At 39.9% G+C, this 21257-nt stretch overlaps 1 protein-coding gene across 48 annotated transcripts in view; it reads right to left on the bottom strand.

The window, feature by feature from the left end:
* The window catches only part of ablim1b (actin binding LIM protein 1b), a 100470-nt gene that overhangs the window by 13846 nt on the left and 65367 nt on the right, over window positions 1–21257 (bottom strand). For 21 of the 48 annotated variants that reach the window (XM_017695988.2, XM_017695990.2, XM_017695968.2 and 18 more), the window contains 11 exons: window positions 20356–20482; window positions 19338–19431; window positions 9895–9982; window positions 9169–9227; window positions 8774–8899; window positions 7469–7513; window positions 5276–5353; window positions 4542–4700; window positions 1314–1352; window positions 703–753; window positions 155–190 (listed from right to left, as the gene is read on the bottom strand). In XM_017695988.2, the coding sequence (XP_017551477.1) occupies window positions 155–190; window positions 703–753; window positions 1314–1352; window positions 4542–4700; window positions 5276–5353; window positions 7469–7513; window positions 8774–8899; window positions 9169–9227; window positions 9895–9982; window positions 19338–19431; window positions 20356–20482 (902 nt within the window). The remainder of the gene's footprint in view (window positions 1–154; window positions 191–702; window positions 754–1313; window positions 1353–4541; window positions 4701–5275; window positions 5354–7468; window positions 7514–8773; window positions 8900–9168; window positions 9228–9894; window positions 9983–19337; window positions 19432–20355; window positions 20483–21257) is intronic. The other 27 variants (XM_037544029.1, XM_037544030.1, XM_037544032.1 and 24 more) reach the window with 6 other exon arrangements.

Below are 21257 nucleotides of genomic sequence, written 5' to 3'. Positions count from 1 at the left end.
GGTGTCAGGTATTTTTAAATGGTGCATTTTTTTATGACAGTGACAATTTGCACCAACAAATAAACAAACAGTAAAGTTCAGACTGGGTTTTATCTGTCCTAAAGCGGTGTGAATGCGTATCTCTGTTAAAGTGCATTATGAAGCAGGCTCTAACCTCAGCAGAGGGGGTGGGCGACAAGGTCCTCGGGGACTGCAAAGAAAAAAAAAACGACATGGAGAAAAACTAAGTGTGACTAAATTTCAGTGCTTCAGGGAGAGGAGAAAGAACAGAGGGAGTGATAGAGCAGATCCAAAAGCGAGAAATGGTCAGATTAATAGGAAAGTATAAGCCTCGATGCAGGATCATGTCATAGTTGTATAGTATTTGATCTGGTTTATACAACTCCACATCTGAGTATGTGTTTGCTAGCTTTGTTAGGCAGAAAAAGCAGAGATGAGGCAGTCTGCAATGAATTTCTGACGGTTGTAAAGTCACAAAGAGAGACAAACTGGCACACAGAACACACCTGCAGTCTGCATGCTAATGCACACCCACACACATTTACTACTGCAGTTTTATCACTCAGGGTCAGAAGGCAGTTTAATTAAGGACAGAAGTGTCTTCAGCAAGAAAGAGAGATAAAAGGGATAAGGTAAGAGTTTAATTAGACGTGACCTTGCTGGTCGACTATGTCCAAGATACAAGAAGCACTGCTAACTTACTGTCTCTGCTGACAGAGGTGCTGACAAAGGGGAAAGATCTTGTGGCATGGTCTGAGAACGTGGACACAAAACGTGGTGTCACTATCAATATGACAATGTTATATTACATGGTAACAGGACTACTGTCTGTGGCCTGTAATCTAATGCAAAGTTTTGTTTTAAGGAAGTAAAGAAAACATTACAAAGAATCACAGTAAGTAACATGTATCAACAAGTAACACACAGAAGCATTTTCAGGGTTAGAGCTTTTGTCTACGGAGCTGGCCAGTGTTACACTAGAAAATCAATAGCTTAGTGATTTTGTTGCTTGTGCTAAAACAACAGAAAGGATAATTGATAGCTGTTTCTGGCTCATTAAGGGGATGCACTGTTTTCAGGCTCCGTTTCTCAGAGTCTTGCTAAATTATGTGTTAGTACTTCTACAATGTGATTGTGGGACTGTAGATTAGTTCAGATGGAATTTATCACATGATTACTGCTAGCTAATAGTTAATTAAGATCTCACTGGGCATGTTAGAAGAGTCTAAGAAGTCATTAAGATGTTATAAATTGCAGCTTTTTGATTAGTTAAGTCACTGTGCATGCATTACATCTGTCCTGCACAAGCTTACTGTGGCATGGCCTCTGGGGGGATGATCACCTGTTGTACTCTGAGAATGTAAGAAGGAGGGCTGTGGTTACTGCTGGTTACTACCATCGTTTTCTAACACTATCACCTGAACACTGTATTAGGGTGTTTCAGAAACCACAGCCAGTTTTGACTGTCCAAATATTCAGAAAACCAGTGAAAATGTCTTTAATGCAACATGTTCTTACTACAACTGAGTGTTACAGTAAAAATATGTTGAGGTAAAGACTTCTACACTATTTTTAGTATAAATGTTAAAAAGCATGGCCTGTGCATTAGCTTTGGCAGAGAACTTCTAATATGTTTGAATTTAACATGAGCGTTAATTCAAAATGCATTAGTTATAAATATTAAAAGAAATTTACTTTGCTTTTCTTTTCTTTACCTTGCGTAAATCCAGAAAGAACAAGATTAGATTTCCCAGACATGCATGTGTTCTTTGGCTAACTTTGTTTCCATCAAATGTAGGGTTGTTTGGCTTTATTAGGTCATTTTTTTCATGTCTCACTGTAAAGATAGTGGGGCCGACGCAACAACAATATAGCATTTATATAGTGCTGTTTCAATTAAAAAGACGTTTATTTTGTAATTTAGTAACTTCTTTTGGTGGTTGATTGAAAGTTGAAATTACAAGTATGGGACATAATAAAACTGGTATTATTACTCAAAATATGCTTCATAAATGACCTTATCTTATTATCTTTAACAACCATTTTGTATCTTGCTAATTATCCAAATACATATCCAAAAATCTTCCGCCAGGACTTAAAACTGTGGTAGTTGCAGAAACACCCATTAGCAAAACTGCAATAACTTTGCAGTTGTACAACCTTGCAGTTGTACAATTACATACTATACAGTCTTTTTTATTCAAAGTTTTGTACATTATCCTCTATCACTTTATCAGTGGTCATTTTTCTGACCAAAGAACCACTATTGGCTGCATATATTTGGTTAGTGGACTACTCCCAACCCAGCTGTGACAATGTAAATAAACCTGCTGATGTGCCTGATACACATGTACTTGCACATCACATATATGCACCTATCATGTTGGTGTCACTGCTGTGCTGCAGATCGTGCAGCAACCAAATAGCATCGGTTCATAGATGTTCATTTTCCATTAATGGATGGACTACAACAGTGGTTACCAACTTTACGCCTGGAGATCTACAGAATTTGTGTTAACTGACTGACTGACTGACTACAGAATGGACAGTGTGACCCTCTCTGTGGCCAGCAGGGGGAGCTGTGACACTGCTGTACATACACAGACACGGCACAGGCAGATCCGGATATAGCACGGCAAGTTTTAATGTGAGAGACGGAATCACAGTCAATAAAAAACCCATACACCTTCCTCTCATACATACACCTGTAAGGACGTACACATAAGACAATGTACGCATAATACATGTACAGTGCATGAAATTATACAGTACATTATAATAGACAGAAACAAATACAAAGACACGCACATGCACATACACACACAAACATATGCATACACAGGCCGTGTGCAGACCTGCTCAAAGCCTGACCATACCACAGTGTTCTCTTCGAGCAGCAATGCATTATGTATTATGTATTCTGGCAACTGTGATGGTCCAATGACAGAGCAGTAGCTGGCATGGGACAGCAGGGAGTGGGATATTGACTAGGCGAGGCTGAGTGGATGTGTGGGTCTGTAGGATGGGGATGGGGCAGGCAGTGGCTGGGCCAGGCGGAGTGGGCTTTATGGGGCCCTATAGAGCCGAGGCCCACTTACACGTAGGTCCGGTAAAGGGGAACGCACCCGCTTGGACGGCATAGGCTGTTGACAGAGGGGACTATTACCGTACTGTAGCATCTACTATCATACTACAACAGATGGACACGTAATGAACGCAGCATGTATGCACAATTATTCTTAGTAAGCATTAAAGTGAAGCATATTGGCTTTAAGATGTGCTTTCCAGGCTGGTTCTTCACCAGCTTTTGCAGAAGACATGCTTCTGAACAAAATATAAGCCCTAATTTTCACCATCACAGCACAAACGTGGTCTGTACACACTTAACATGTGCCAATTTGCCATCAGCTATAAACCTACCCATACAGTCAACCTACATTACCATTCAAAGGTTTGAAATCACCATTCAAATGTTTGGAATCAATGTTTTCAATAATACAAAACCAATTTGGTTCTCACATGGCTAGACCTATGCAACGTTACATTAGTAATTACCCTAAATTAAATGTTCAATGCGTCTACATTAATCAACAGAACTGTAGATTATTCCATAACAACTGAAATAGGAGTATAGCATACAGATTGAATAGTAACATGTTGTACAGGACTGCTGTCTTTTACAGTCCCACCAGGATCTTGCAGCCATTTCTGTGATTATTGCAGACCAAAATGCTTGATTTTGCAACAATTTATTATCTTATTCTTTTATACTGCAGCAATATTTTCATACGTGACAGATATGTGATTGTGATTGTCAGTCTGCTATATTTATTTAATTTTATCTAATTTTAAGATGTAGCTTGGTTAGTTTTTGATAAAAGCATATTCAGAATATACAGCAATGCTTTCTAATTCTAAACCATCTAATGCACTTAACACCAATCAAAAAGTTAGAGTTGTATGGTGGAAATATGTTAAATTAATGAGTTAAATGTCCAGTGTCAGTTGTCAAGAGTTACCATCCAACTTTAATGTGGTTTGTTTGGTCTTTAACTCATATATTTATTGTCCAATCTGAATCTTGCATGACTGCCACACATATAGCTGTATAAAGCTGTACGCTTATAATAACTGTGAAAGCAGTTTTTGAACATTTTTGAAATAGTGCAATGACTGGACAAAACTGTGAGCTGTTGCAAATATCGTCAGAATCTCTTGAATTTGCATAAATGTGCTATTGCAAAACCCTGAAGGGACTGCTTTTAGCAACTGACCTAAAAACCTATGACCACAGTGTTTTTTATGCCAATTGTTCACAGAGTTTACCATTATTTTTCTTCCAATTAAAGTGTAGAACTGCAATTTCTGAAACAATGTTTTAAATGTCAGCTCGTCTTATGTGCCACTATCCATTTTCTTAGGCTCTCCAATACTACCAAAGTGCACTAGTTCTCATTAGAGAGTACTTTTCCAAGTTACGTCTGGAGCACTACAGTCAAAGCATGCATTTGGCCGGCTAGGTGAGAGTAGCTTTGCATTACCTCTCCAGGGCTGTGTCTGCCCTGTCTGTCCAGGGTAGAGGAGGTGGAGTGGAGAGACTCATAGGATATCATGTCTGGACGCTCTATGTCATAAATGGCCTTGACTCTGGGGATGGCTGCTAGGTCCCTGTAATCAATGATTTCATTGTCTACTTTTGCCTGGAGGGAGAATAGATGAAAGAAAGAAGGGAAGAAGGCGAGGGAAAGAGGGAGAGGGATCACACAGATGAAGAGACAAAGGGAAAGAGTGTGGAGAGGAAGGAGGAAGGTCAGGCTAGGGGTCAAACAGATCTACATCACATCCAAACAGAGTTACAGCACTTCACGTGGGTCACCAAAGAGGATAAAGACACTGCAGATGTGAGCTAATACTTTCTAGGTATGCCTTTGCTTGTAATGCTCTTTTGAATACATAAATACATACGAATACAGCTTCATATGAGGCTAAAGTCCATAACCTTTCAGCTGTGAGGCCTACTTCTCATGTCTACTGAATTGGATTTATATTCATTTTTGTGTGAGTATAGATACTGAATTTTGTGTGTGTATAGATATTGAATTAAGTGTCTGTAGAAGGAGAGCAGATATCCACAACTCAAGGCAAATATAGATGTTTGCAGGGGAATAAGACAAATGATCCTGCAGCCTCAGCCTCAAAATCCGTTTGGGACTGAAGGGTGAATGGCTCCGATGGGCTCGGGGAGTGATAGAGGGCGCCGGCGAGTGGGACTCACATAGATGGTGTGACCCGGAGAGCCAGGGATGCTGGAGCCAGGTCGAGAACAGATACTCTCAGACGAAGACCTTGTGGGCTACGGGGGAACAAGACGCTGTGTTAGTGACCAACCAAACTTACTCCAAAACATACTCACACTGACTGACCTTTTTCAGCCTAATCTCTGTCTGTCACATCTGTAGCAAAAAAAAAATGACCATCAACATAAATGTTGACGTTTCACAACACACCTCCACAGAAAACCCATTTTCTGTGCTGGGTGCTTTACTCAAAATACACTTAAAGGCCCAACTAAGCAGCTGCTGAATTTCTGCCACTAAATGTTTATTTAAATCACATATATTGTGGAACATCTTCCTGAAAAAAAGAAAGCAGTAAGTCTGTATTATTAATTCTTCTATAGAAAGGACCTTTCCTCCAGGAGGGAGCATCTGTTGTAATGAGCTACCAATGTAACAGTGTGGATGGAGTTCCTGCCTGATCGTGTATGGATTGCAGACAACCTTAGCAAAGTTTCTGCTAGAAAATTTTGATGATAGTTGTTTTAACAACTTCCTACCAATCAGGCAGTAGCACATGCATATATCACTAGAATAGTACAGTAACTTGACGTTCTAATGTTTTGTTGTTTTTAATGTGAATTCAGCCTTACTGAACTTGCAGACTCAAGTTTATTACTTCCCCTCTGATAAGATGACAGGCTATCGAATGGTCTTACCTACAGTTTTATGTAGGGACCTATTTTGACAAAACAGGACAATCAGTCATTTTAACAACACACAAGACCTACACTGTGTTACCACATAATGAAATAGTTATAGTGTGCAAATGACTGACTAGCATCCCAGCATCCAAAAACAGCATGTACTGATTATGTCTGTGATCAACAGAACAGCTTCCATTGCTGCTGACATAGTGTAACAAATACAGTTTAAAATGATCTTAATATAGTGCCCATTAGCTCATGTTGTAAGCGTTTTGATTTAATAGCTTGTGTGCTGTTTTCTAAGTACAGGGAATCTTGTTGAAATTATACTGAGGTAATCAAGAGTAAGATACGTGTGTGGTAGATAGAGATTAGGCTGAAATACAGTGGAGTATTCCACTAATCTTCAATGACATGTTTAAGTTAACATCCAAGCCAAGATTACAACAGCAGTGCCAACAGCCATTTATTTTCTAATTTACAGTGCAATTACATTCACCAGCCGCCTCAAGCCATCCATACTCCACAGCCCATGCAGCATAGCTCTTCAGATATGGCTCTCAGTAAAGGTTTCAGCAGAGCTGCTAGAGTCAGAATGAGGTTTCAGAATAGCTACATGACAGCTTACAGCACTCTCTGGGAGTAATTTACTGCGGAGCAGTATAATTTATTTGGGGTCAGCATCTCTGGCTGAGTGTGCAGAGTGAGCTCATATCTGAGTCCAGTTGGCGCAATGAGTCAGACTGCTTTCACTCATATCAAGGCAGAGGGGGGCCGGTGGGCCACGATCAAATGTCTGTGGTGGCACAAAGCGTAATCCCTGTGTCTCAATTCGGCCACTATGTAGTACATTCTTACACTACACGCTATGTACTGTTTAACAGTTTGACGTTATTCTTCCTCATGCAAGTGGATGATTTATATCTAATTTGCTCAGAAATATCTCCTTAATGGCCATTTTGACCAAAAAAATAAACAAAACATGGGTGATACAAACCAGTGCCTGGACTTTATTAGGTAATATTATATCAACTCGAACACTTACGTTTTACACTTCACTATCCCACCATAGCTCACACCACTGAATCATGTCTGAATAGATGCCAGACAAACAAATTCCAATTTTAAACTTTTAGCTCCTAATGTCCATTTGCAGTCTTTTTGAGTGTGCTGGGCATTTAGACTGAGTTGGCCGCTGATGGCTCGTCCCCTCCTGCTACGTTTGACAAGCTGCACTGCTGAATGTAAACAGTGGGCCACGTTTTTCAGCTATTCTAGTGCATCATCCGGATACTGACAGTAAACTACATCTCATTTTATTTTGCACTGTGAATGCACTAAAAGTGGCTTGTACAAAAAGTACTCGATTTGAGACACAGCAAATGACTGGCACAGGCTGCTACGAGGGCAAAGACTGGCGCCCTCTGCTGTGCGGGAGCTGCGTGATACATGCCCCACTCTGCTGCCAGTAGCAGAATACAGTACCTGCCTTTCTGATTGGTGCAGTGAGGTTACAGAGGGAGGGAGGAGCTGTGGAGGGAGGAAGAGGGGTCACACAAGATCACACATCACACACTGCTGTGTGATCCACCTCAGCTATATATACCATGCGCTGGTAGATCTCTCTCAATCCACCATATTCAAACAAAATGGTTTATCTCCTTCGCTCTCTTTCCTGTGCATGCACTGTCCTACAATTGAATGCTTTTGAAAGACAGATGGAATGGTTATCTATTTACATGAAACATAAATGACACAAATCATACGTCTTTGCTCCTGTGGTTAAGAAGACTTTATGAAGATATTATCTTAATACTAGCTTTGCATAGCTGAGCACAAGCTAAATCATTGTCTTTGGCATAGAGCAGTAGTTCTCAACCTTTTTGAGGTTCTCAACCTTCGCAGGTTCTACACACAGACTTCACAACACTAAAATAATGGTTCTGTAGTCCATATCTATTGTAAACACATACTGCGTTGCTACTTTATATAGTTTGTGGCTCCCTGCTACATATGCTGGTCAGCAACAATAAAGGTTGTTATGCTGATCACCAGCATAACCAGCATATGTTGTGTTTTGGATGCTGGTATGCTAACCAGCATAACCATGCTGGGTGACCAGTTAAACCAGCACAAGACCTGCATAAACCAGCAATAACTAGCATAGAATTCATACTGGTCTAAGATGTTTTATTTCAGCAGGGTAGCATCCCTATGGAGCAACTGAGGTGGAGTATGCTAGGGAGTTGTTATGTCAATCATAACATTAATCGTAATGGTATATTATGGCCAAAATGAATGTACTTTTTATTTTGTCATGTTTCTTTTTTTATATCCTGATTTTTGGAAATGAGAATTTAAAAAACTGATTCAGGGGAATCCACTTCATTGATTCCCATCATTGAGATTCAGAATCGTAGTCAACTCTACAATTTCTGGAACCGAAAAGCTCTAAAATTCACTCATGGAGCCACTCTACTTTGGCAATAGGGACAATATAACATAATTGAGAGGTTTCACAAAAAAAAACTCCCAATTTTAAAAACACTATCAAAAATGTGTACATTTTTTCGACATCAATCCCATGACCCCCTCGGGTTGAGAACCACTGGTGAAGAGAAGGCACACTGTGTGGGTCTTAGGTGTGTGTGTCTGTGTCTTGCTCCTCTGCTGTGCTGGAAAAGTTTAAAAGAACACACTGCAGCTTCGTGGTCTTGCTTCCAGGTGAAGCAGGACAGTGAGGTTAGCAGGAAGCGGTGCAGGGCGAGGGGGCAACAGGAGACTGCAAACCTCCGGCCTGCCTGCAGACCACTGAGAGCCACCGCTGCCCTGGCTCTTACACTGAGACTGACACTGGGATAGAGGGAAAAAGATATCAAGGGGACTGGGCTTTCTCCCTGAACGCTGCCGCGCCGCCTAGAGAGAAGAAATAGAACCGAGAGGACACACACTGACACATCTACTCACACTGCCCTCAGACAGAGCACCTAACTCTGAGAGACAGAACCACCAACTCCAAAACAAACTTTAAGAGAGACACCACAGAGGGGTTTGGGGGGGTTTGTGGAGAAGGAGGTGGCTTCTCTTTTTACTTGCCTGCTGCTGCTAAACCAAGGAGGCAAGTAAAAAGAGAAGCAAGTGAAAGTTGGGGGTGTAAATGGATGACTAGAGGAGCTGATACTCACCCTGTACTTCTCTTCTACTCTGGTGTTGCTCTTACAGTCTGGATGCCACACTGTTGAGCCTGGAGAGAGAGAGACTATTAAACTTTTCAACTCAGGCTTTTGCAACACAAATGTCTTTGTACTAAAGTTGTATGGACAAGTTCAGGCCTGGATAATTAACATATGTTGTTGATTTTCTAAGTGAATAAGTTAATAATTTAACACATCTACTTCTGCACACATTGATGCACAATTACTGTTTATCTGTTGAACTTAACATATAGGGGGAAAAACACTTTGGCTTGTGCAAAAATGATAGCACATTTTGTATGTATTGTCTATTTTCTAGTCAGCGTATGTCAGCACTGTTCTGTCCACATAATCTTTACAAACACTCATGTCATTTTTGCAGCATGAGCTGATGAAATTAATGTCTTACCTTAATGTATGTTAGCGTAAAAAGATTTGTTTTGAACATTTAGACCATTTTTGGTCCATTCATCATGAAATGTTCACATAATATAAAAGACAGCTGGTGTTTTCAACTGGCATAAAATAGAAACAACAAAGAACTGCCAATAAAGCACTCTGAAGAGAACTGAAAAGAACAGGACAACTGTTGTGAGAGGGTGAAGAATCCAAGCACAGATGAAGAAACTGAGAACATCTCTGAGGACGTGCAAGCAGTTTAATACTGTTTAAGAGTCAGGTGGTTCTCATTTGTACAGTATCAGCTGCTTCACCCACCTTGCAGGTACATCTCCTCCCCCTCCGTGAACATCTGGTTGCACCGGCTGCATCGTGCACAGCTGGGGTGGTAGTGCTTATCTCCTGCCTGCAGGGCCACAGGGAGCCAAAGGTCAGAGGAGCTCATCAAGTGGAAAATAGAGCATATGGTTGAAAAAAAACTCAGAAGTAGAACATAACATACATTTGCAGGTTTGCAGCAAAAACACACAGTGATGTGAATCTGTAGTGACGTGTAACTATAAATATATAAAATAAGAGCCTGTGGGGTAAAAAGACAGGTGTGCTGTCTCTTTTCCTTTTCCACTAACCAGGGCTTCTCTCTCACTTTCACTTGTTCTGTGGGAGTGAGTGAGTATGTTTATGTGAGTGGATGTCGTCAGTGAATAAAACTCTGTTTAACGCTGTGGTCACTGATTACGCAGCACAATCTGCAGGATCACTTTATTCTAGCACAAGAAAGTTCCTGACCTCTGGACACACAGTGTCACTGATGCTAAAATTTCACACTTCCACAGATCCACTGCTTCTTTTTTGGCATCATTCACATAGCTGCCGATGAAACACACATTCCTCAAGTAACTGTTTCCATAACCATTATTTATGCAAGTTCCAATGATGCACATCTACTAGAGCTGCTAAATGTACTGAGTGTCAGTTACAAGCCAGATCCAAAATGTGCACACAACAAAAACACATGACAAAACAGCTGGATGGCACATATTATTGGCATCAAGCACATCAATCTAGAGGTAAACAGAACAAACCAGCTGAATCCTACCACAACCAGCCTGTTCAAAAACACAATCTGCAAAACATTCAAAAAATAACACTGAATATATGAAATCCCCCAAAATAGGACAATATTAGTCTAGAAAAATAACCTGCCAATATAAACAGACTTTTCGCTACAAAAAGTTAAAAGACCATAACAGACAGAATAGTCAAAATACAGACAGCTGTAATAAACTTACCAGACTGGTACTGTAAATATACTATACCACACAACATAACATTTCACTTAACATTTGATTTTTCAACATGAGCTGAACATGGACAACAGACCCCTAGCGGGGAACCCTCAACTTTCAGAAAACACTTTTTCTGTTAACTAATAAAACATCTGTCTATAATTTATTTTTATTTAATGGAACTTAATGTTGTATCTGAACTCTGCCAGTTTAAATACAATTGTAGTAATACTCATTATTAAGTTTGTTTAGAAACAAAAGTGTTAAAATTTTGAAACATAATTCGGAAAAATTCAGTATGCTTTTTTCGCTGTTGCATCCAGATATTGTAGACACAGACAAGTGAGCCTAAGACACAGACAATGTGATCCTAAGCCTTCTGGAATTCCTACATATGTCACTGAATTTGAATATGAGCAGTGCTCTAATCTGGTTTCAGTCACTTTAAAAATGGAAAATTCTCTTTAATAAAGTAGGGACTGTAAAACCGTATGATCTAAAATGGTTTAAGTGCATCATACTACTAGCAATCCCTGGGGTGGTAGTAGTACTTAGCATTACTGTACATGTGATTTGCCCAACCACTCACCTACCACCCTTTTTAATGCGAGTTCTTTTTGAAATTAATTTTTTTTACATTAAACACCCAACACAGTTGATATTATTTTGGCACCATAAATGATGTCACGGTGGAAGCTCTAGGAAAGTTGTAGGAAATTGACTGTAAAGGTCAGTTGAAGGAAAAATGTTAGTGTTTATATATGCTTTGTGTTGCTTTTGATTTTAGAGCTTATGTGAACAGGTCAGAGCTTTCACCTGAGGTTTGGTCTCCTGACATTTATCACCCCTAACTTGTCAGACCAAATTTGCACCACTGGCTTTGCCCTTTCGTAAACAATACACAAAAAATAACACACTTTACAAAGGCAGGGCCATGTGCTGCTCTACGAAGTATGTTACTCTTGTTTTTCTGCACTTTCCTATAAAAGCCAGGAGTTTTATCCTCAAAATGTACAAAAACAAACACACACATATGAACACAAAACAAAACTAAAACAGACCAACAGACAGATACGCAGACACTCCCATGTATCTAATGCATGTTTATCTTTGTTTATGTCTCTGTATTAGCATGAACATTGCCAGAGTGTGTGCTGCAAGCCAAGAATCACTCCAAACACACTATTAACAACTTTATTGCATACACAGAACATGCATACACACACAAACAGATACATAGAGTAGGGATGCACAATTTAGATGAAATTCCATATTGTTATTATATTGCTTCATACTGAGATCACAGTGTAGTGATTGGAAAGAGGCTCCACCCTGTGCAATTTGTGCTTTTCCTGCTCCCAACATAACTGATCCAAATAATCAGCTCAATAACAACCTCTTCCTTAGCTGAAGTGGTGACAGACCGAATACATCATGCTAAATCTATTCAGTAACATATTCAGATATAATACAAGACAATATATTAAGTAAAATTCAGAATACATTTAGAATACATATGGTTAAGGCACATGGGGAACATGCTATTGGAACTGTTACTGAATTCACACTATTCCTCATTTTTACTGGTTGTCCAGTAAAAATCCAGTACAACTCCAATGCTACACTTACCACTTGTGAACATGTTCAATCCCTCAAAGAAGTCTGGTAAAGCTGAGGTAAACAACTGACTCACCACATTGATTTATCAGTCTACTCAGGCTTGAGCAGGAACTTCAGTGCTTTTTTGAGTGCTTCTTTAGAGTACATCTTCATCTTTCAATCAAGCTTTGATGTTTCTTTTGAAGATGGTTTATATTAGAAATCTATTACAAACAGTAATATCAAGATAACAATTGACAAACAATATATTACTCAGACTTCTGACCTTACACAGACTTATAAGCTACACAGTGAGGAATTTTGCAGCTCTGTTTGGGTTGCTGAGTGTGAAGTGCTCTGTAGGCTCTGCAGAGAATAAAAATCTCAAATCTGGAAGTGGTTTAATCTTCCACAGTGAGAGCCTGTGGAATTCTGAGGCACAAAAGGTGACATCTTTACTAACAGAGCGCAATCTAACAGGTCAAGGTATTGTTTATTTCTGCTTGTGTGTGTTTCCAGCTGAGTGCACGTTGGGCAATGCTGATGGCACACAGCTGTAACTCATCTGCAGTGCTGTCTCGTCATCCTGCTGTTTTGAATTAGCTCGGGGAATGCTGATGGGCTCCTGCAGCTTCAATATCTCTCTCTCTCTCTCTCTCTCTCTCTCTCTCTCTCTCTCTCTCTCTCTCTCTCTCTCCTCATTTTACAGCTGTCTTCCTTTTCTCTTTCAACATCTCTCTTTCTATGATCCATCAAAAATGTTAGTCTGTTCTCCATCAACAATTTTCTCAACACACTTTCTTTCTCTACCAAGAGGTTTCTCTATCTCTTTCCTTGTTTTCCAGCCTGTATTCCACAAGCCATTCTCTCTTTCATCCTTTATAATCCACCATTTTTTCACAATTTCTGCATAATTACATTGGTGAGATGTAAACAGTGTCATTCAGAGTGCTTTGATTTGAAATGGTTCATTGCAGAGAAACTTACTAACTCAGATTTCTTTACAGTGACGGTGACAGGTTGCAATGTCTAAGATGCAATTTAAGCCATTTTCTGTACAGTCAAAACAGTGGTCTCCACCCTGGTTACCTTCCTGCAGAGCCAGGTTCCCACCACAGTTTGTAACACTCATGCCAGCTAATCAACCTCTTTCCAAGTCCCTGAATGGCTGGCTCAGATCTATTAGATTTAAGTAAGGGGTGTGGCAGCTTAGTAGATACAGGTTGGAACCAAACTCTGCAGGATGGTAGCTCTTCAGGAGTAGGGTTGGTACCCACTGATCTAAAACCACCATGTCCTCTGAGCTTTTATATGTAAGTAAACTAATGGTAAAATAGTGGAAAATCTGAAAAAGAAGTTTTCTTTGAGAACTATAAGAACACCCTCCATGTACCTCTCTGCGATGTGTGCATTTAAAAAATATATTTTAAGCTGAAACATTGTCTCAAACTATTATAGAACAGTGTCTTAGGCATCAGACATCTTAATCAAAACCTCTTCATATAACAGCTTTCTGTGATGTAGCTTTCAGTAGCAATAAACTTTTCAGACTTCTGCTTCTTATCGACACCACTGAGACCAAATTACTATGTTTCTCTAGAACAATGTATTTCTTATCAAATCACCTGAATTTGCATCTTAAGCATTTAGAAATTGATGGAACTCTTTGTTAAACAACTGCATCTTTCCTTTTAAATGCACACTTTTAATTTCTAAATGGTGCATTTCACCATTTAGGTGCTTCAGAGAATGCAGACGGAGTGAAAACACATACACACCCACAGTGTCCTATCAACTGATCGCTTTTTAATTGTGATTATGCTGGGGGAACCACATCCAGGCTTTTGGCCATTATCCTGTGATCCTCCTCTATGGTGAACTATGAGGCAATGCTGCAGAAACGCGTGATTTCACACAGATGTGACCCCATCCCTCTCCCAACCCCGCCTCACTATGGCAACGAGCCCATGTAACACTCTTCCTGTAAACAAACGCCACTGGCAACAGGGGACGTATTTTCTAGCCAGCCTCTAGTGGGGCTATCCAGCATTCCTTATTGCATCACATAAATGCAAGTGTATCTGGGGAGAGCAATGAGGAAAAAAAGAAAGGCCTGACTGGCTAGTTCAGACAGAGAGAGGAGAGAGAGAGCAGAGGGAAAGAGAGAGGGGAGAGAAAACCTCCAGTTCCAGATGGAAGGGTGTGGACAGAAAATAGAGCCAGAAAGAGGGACTGAGAGGGGTGAAAAAAAGGGTGAGGGGTATGATGACTGCAAGAGGGAGAAGAAAAGAACAGCATAGAAAAAGACAAGGCCCTTAGAAACAGTACAAACATGCATGTAGTCAGGCGAAGAGTGAACGGCAACAGTTCAGTTGTTTCTTTAAGGTGGAGATGGGGTGGAGTTGTGTAACATGGTGTGGGTGTGTGTGTGTGTGTGTGTGTGTGTGTGTGTTCATGAGAATGCTCATGATTTTCATATTATTCATTTTAGAGACATTTTGAGGAGATTAGATATATGATAATCCACTTGCATAAGGGAGAGGAAAGTCAAAAAAGAGCTGTTAGAAAACCAAAGCTGTCCCAGTCAGATAAACAGTACTGAGAGACCCCTGAGAGACAGGAGAAAATCAAGCTAAATTCCTGCATCAGATCTACAAGTGTTTCTGTTCATCCTTCCACTGTGAGCAAACAACTCAACACTATGAGTCTGAAAGGTGCAACTTTCAATGATCCGTTACTGAGAAAAGAAAATGTGCAAATCAAACCAAGAAGCTGCTGGTGTTCTCAGAACAATGGACAAGAGTCCAGACCTCAACATTGTCAGGGCCGGGTTCAGATCAGACAATCGCGGACTTGAGAGTAAAAGATGGGCTTTATTAACAACGGCAATTCCAAAAGAGAAGCCGAAAACAGTCCAGATCAGAAATACCAAAATAGCAACCATAAGCAATAGGGCAAGGCAAAAACGAGGTCAAAAGACAAAACAGGGCCAAGACATGGAAAAAATGCAAAAATGTAGAAAACTCAGTAAGGCAGGTAATATGGCAATGCTCAGCAATGGGACTATACAAACATGGAGCTTAAATAGTGAACAATACATGTGTGAATAATTAGTACTCAGGTGAGGGTCCTTTGATTGGTTCTTGGAACCGGGGTTTCCTGCAGGGTGTTCTGAGTAATGGAGTCCATGTTTAACGACTGATTCACAGTACCATCCAAGGGCATGACAAACATCACTGAATGTGTTTAGGATTACCTGGATCGCGAGAAGCAGAAAAGGCAACCAACTTCTAAGACTGAACTTTGGAGAAGTGGAAAATATTCCTGTAGATTTCTTTAAATAAAAGCAAGTCTCCTGAAAAGAATGTAAGCTGTAATAAAGGCAAAAGCAAAACACACGAAACACTGAAAAACAATTATATTTAGCTGTCGAGGCTTCTGTGTAACTTTCCGTTAAATGATTTCAGCTTTTGGTTTTGGTGCTGAAAAATTAATAACTTGTATTTACTGGCCCCTCTGAATAGACATTGAGTAAATGAAAGGTGGTCTTTGACTTTTACACAGCTCTGTACATATCTGACAGTATTAATACACATAGGCAGAGCTGCTCTCTTGCTGTATATGAGACACATGAGCAAAGTCCTTCTCTCAAAAACATCCACAGTGCAGCAGTTCTACTTTCTGCGTCATCATGCTCCCTAATGCACCTGCGTGCCTCTCCCCTGTGCACCTCTGTTGCAGCTTAAAATATTTGTCCGAACTCAATGGGACTTTATTAATCAAATCTGCTTCAGTCAGCTCTGGACATCATTTGGGTTGAGTTCAGATTTCACGTTCAAGTTCCTGACATTCCACCTCCCTCCTTTTATGAATGTTTGCCTGCATCTAGACCTCCTTTGTTTCTTCTCCTTTCTTTATTCTTCCTGTCTCCTTCTATTTACCTTAAACCATTTTAACCCAGCAGGTTACAAGGCCAGTGCGTGTGCAAAATGGACATCAGTGAAGTAAAGCAAGTTTATAGTCGATTCAGCCAGCAATGAGAACAGACTCCGCAAATCCCGCTGGAGATAAATGAACACAGCAGAATGAGAAGGAACTCTGAACTGGCAGATGCAGTCTGCTGCTCTCCTTGCTCATCTACTAAACCCTTTTGTGTGTCTATTAATAAAGGATCAACACTTAACCATCTTAACCTTAAGGGTCCATTTGTGGGCCCACAATTCTATTCTTCAGTCTTTTACAGCAGTTACTAAATAATTACTAAATAAATAAGAGATATTTTTCCACACCTCCAAAGATCAGTACTGGAAGCTGGTTACATTTTCTGCATCTCAGAATTAAAATAATCCCAATCACAAATGTAAACTTATCAGCCTATAAAATCTTACTCCTGAATAATAAAGTTAGGGTTCAATTCATCAAAGCACTGTGTGTGTGTGTGTGTGTGTGTGTGTGTGTCTGTGTGTGTGTGTCTGTGTGTGTCTGTGTGTGTCTGCGCTGAAAGTTGCTTTGTCTGGGGGCATTCTGTTCTCATGAATAACTAACTGTTGGCGCATTAGCAAAGTAAATTCATATGAGTTCATTTCTCTCCTTTTCAACCCTTCCTTTCATTCCTTGATATGGGAATGCATGAGGACTAAACAACATACCAGGCCATTCTTTTCTTTCTTTCAGGGAAATTCTGCACATAGATACTGGGACGTATATAGAAGCATCTGCTGCTTTAAATATCTCATGGTAACACGCTGATAAAATTCCACTGGGCCTCTCAGCACCATATGTGGAAACATGAATTCCTATGAATAACACAGTTACTCCAACTGCGTCACAGCCTAAAAAAATTTTTAAAAATAAATAAATTTTTAAAATTAAAATAAGTTTGTAAATTGTATTTTTACAAGCCAAGGGACAGTTTTCGTCTGGCTGCATATGCTGAAGTCATAGTTTATACTTAATGCTACAGCAACTCCCATAAGAAGACTAGTAAGTAACCTCCATTGCAGTGTACTTGTTTTTGATACTGATATTGATTGGAACCCTGATTGTTACCTGATACTGATTTGATATTTTTTCCTTCGCACATATAGCACATATAATCTATAAGTTTTGGTCTATATATGACATTTGTGTGTAATAATTAATTTTATATGACATTTTATATGATATTTTCCAACTTCTTTTCATCTTTATCTCTCTATTTTTAAGGCTATTTTGCTACGGTGCATTTATGTCTGATTAGCTGTAAATATCTTATTTGATTGGCTCCTTTGTATTGTGCCTTATTAAAATATAAATAACTTCAGTGTGAATAGGTGGAGCTAAACTACTAGACTGAACAGGTGAATATATGCAAATGCTTTTGTTTTCATGACTTGAAAAATAATAAAAGTGGGCCCCTTTTGCAGCTTAATTCCTATTAGGTACTGTATGGACTGGAGAATGAACGGTACATTTCGAAACTTTAATGTTACTAATGGCCATCTAAACATAGGTTATCATGCTCTAACTCCTCAAACACTCAACTACCCAACAGCAAGAAATGCAGTCCAGCATTTGCTGCTGATATCAGCATGATAAAGGTGCCATCTCTATTTTCAAAATATTGTGTTTTCGCATGGGTTCACAACTGATATTCAGACCCTGAGACAATGCACCTTCCAACCATTTTCACATACTTCCATCACCTAGTGTTGCCATATGTTGACTAACATTGAACTGAACTGACCATATTTGGATCTTTTCAGCATCCTTGAATGTCCAAAATATTAAAAAATACCTATATCAGAAAACAGATATGGTTCTATGTAACCAAGCCTAATGCATCCTTGTGCAGACTGATAGAGTTTGATCTGGCATTCTTACCTTGGGCAGGCTGCTTGTACGGACTCCCAGCCTTGCGATGTACCGAACACAGTTCTACACTTCTTCTTCTACTTCACTCTCTCTATCCACCCAAGTGCCTCAATCTGTCTCTCAGACTTTTTCCTGAGAACTCTCTAACTCTGCATCCATCTCCCCCTCCCCTTCCTGCTCCCTAATGTCTTTTGGCCTATCAGAAGGCCCCAGCCTCAAAGTTGTAGGGTGGGTCTTTGGCATGTGGCCAGCAGCTCTGCCGCTTGTTCTGTGCTCTTTTCTCTAAGGGCCAATGCTGAGGTCGTGAGAGCTCAGAGTGCTTCAGAAAGAGCAGTGCAGCTATGTCAAACAGGGTGCTGGGTGATGACCATAACATCAGTGCATGTGTTGTGCTATGCCGTGCTTTGTGTTTGTGTGTATGCATCCAGCTGCGGATGTTCAGTACCAGTGCAATTACAACAACTGAGTGCGATGTGAAGAAAACCACAAACACCACAGTAAACACAACACCTCATAGGCCAGGAATAAATAAAAAGAGAATCGCACTAATTCTTCAAAATTTCTGCTTAATTCAGTCCCGAAGGTGAACACAAAGTCTTTCAGAGTGGCACAATGAATGAGGTATTATAGAGAAACTTACAGATCTGATTTCTTTATAGTGGTGGTTAGAGGAACAAAGGGTCATGATGTCTGCAACCCAAATGTAGCCATTTTATTTACTATCCAAGCGACCAGTGAACCTAAACGGCTTTTGTTTTTTTCCTGTGTAATGTTGGTAATGGTAAAATAGTGGTAAATCTATTTTGTCTGGAGTTGTACTTTGATGTACATCACTGATCCTACAAGGGAAAATATACTCAGTGAGGGAGCAACACAGCAGAGGAGTGGGGAGTTTCATGTCCTGTCCAAGCGCACAATCAGGTATGCACAGTCAGTCCTGGGATTTGACCGCTCAACACTCAGCTTTTTTCCTCTCCAGTGTTTACTGGCCTGTAGGACACTGACAGGCAGGTCACTCACCTCCAGAACTTTCCCTGTTATAAACTGTTGGCAGGCCTCGCACTGCACCCCAAAGTGGATCTGATAGTCCCTCTCACAGTATGGAGCTCCATCCCTGAGAAAGAGAAAGTGGGCACATTTACTGTCTGAGATCTGTGTTGGATAGTAACTAGTTCCTTTTACAGACATTGAATTAAAATTTTGGTTAGTATTTCTCTGAGAGGTTAAATATTTTAATACTTAGACTCCCGTTTCTGAGAAAAGTAATCTGCCATTATATTTTAATCATTTACATTTACTTACTAATTCATTTACTGGGTTATTATTCCATTCTGTTTTGTTGGTTCAGCTGGAATGCTTTGATGTTAAATAATTTAGTGTTTTATTTTAGACTCAAAGGATCTCACAAAGACAACAACAGCACCTATTAAATATTGGTATGGGTGAATTTTTGCAATTTTTGAGTTTCCAATTATTTGTGATTATGATTTAATTGTGATTATTTATATAAAATTAAGATCAAGGCCTTCTGTTGTCAAAGAATACAGCACATTTTTACACTGAATATAGTGTGCTGGACTGCCAGTTCACAAGTTCTATATAATTAGGTCTAAGGTTCCTAATTAAAACTTGTTAAGACAACATTAATTAAAAACATTAATTAAAATTCTTGTGTTTTGACACTGCCGTTTTTAAACTTGTAATGGTGATATACTAGTTATCTTTTGAACTGCTGCTTTTTTTGTCAAGGACAGTCCCTATTAATAGTATCAGTATCAACAGAAAATGAGCCAGAATAGCCAAAAAGGCTTATTTTCATCTGTTGTCATTGGCCAGATGTTAAAAAGCACCCTAACATTTAAAAATACAGTACCAACACTTTTCATAAACGTGAAAAAAACTAATCTGCACTCTGCAAAATGCACATCTAGCAAAATACATAGGTGCATCTTTGAGCAATGTCTGAGAAAAGCTTATGAACTGAAGGATAATTACATACACTGAGAGATGAAGAGAGAGAGATTTAAGCTGAACTCACTTGCTGATGTACTCTCCACTCAGCACTTTGCCGCAGGCTTTGCATTTGAAGCAGCCGAGATGCCACTGTCTGTCCAAGGCCAGCAGAGCCTGTCCATTCTTTATATCCCTGCCACAGCCTGCACAGTCTGCACAGTAAACATACACAGACAGAGGTCAGCCTGTACTGCAGAAGATGACACGTATGGTTCTAATTACAAACAAAGCATATATTTGTAGAGAAAACCCAGTGCTCACTCTCAGTGGTCATCTCAGTATTTCAATACGCACTCATGCCTACACGTGATAAACACATCTTCAAAGATCCATTCTAGCCACTAGGTGGAGATGCGAGATTACATAAACCCAACAACCGGGGGGATCACACCACACCTGACTCAATGACTCACTACTTCACTACATGTTACAGAGCAACAGCTCCAGATACAATAAAGCCTATTTATCTGCAGGTTGGTAATGCTCTGCCTGGAAATGTGCCATTAGGTTCATTGGTGAATCATCATTAATTTGCCTGAGAGCTGGGCTGACTAACCCTCTTGTTCATACTACCAGGGGCTGCTTTTTCTAAAGCATGAGCATTAGCATCTTTCTGTTCAGAAAAGCAGCCTTTGTCATGAGCAATATGGTGGAATTAAGTGTGCATGCTTAATGTGTGTAAAGGTTGGGCTCTAAAAATAGCTCAGGATTGTCATCTTATATTTACATCCGTTGGCTGAGATCCCAAAACCCTTTTTAAAAGGCTGGAGCGGAGGAGAGCTGAGGCACACAGACAATGCCAAAGAGTGATGGTGGAGCAAAATGAAGGGGCATTTTACTCCTCTTTAAACCCTTACTACCTTCATCCGCCTTCATCTGCCCTCCTCTGATGCACTCACATATACCCACTTCTAGTGTCTGTAATAT

This window comes from Pygocentrus nattereri, chromosome 13, assembly GCF_015220715.1.
Source record: "Pygocentrus nattereri isolate fPygNat1 chromosome 13, fPygNat1.pri, whole genome shotgun sequence".
Classification (NCBI taxonomy): Eukaryota; Metazoa; Chordata; class Actinopteri; order Characiformes; family Serrasalmidae; genus Pygocentrus; species Pygocentrus nattereri.
Note: the sequence above shows the minus strand (reverse complement) of the source record. Positions and strands in the feature narration are given on the sequence as shown.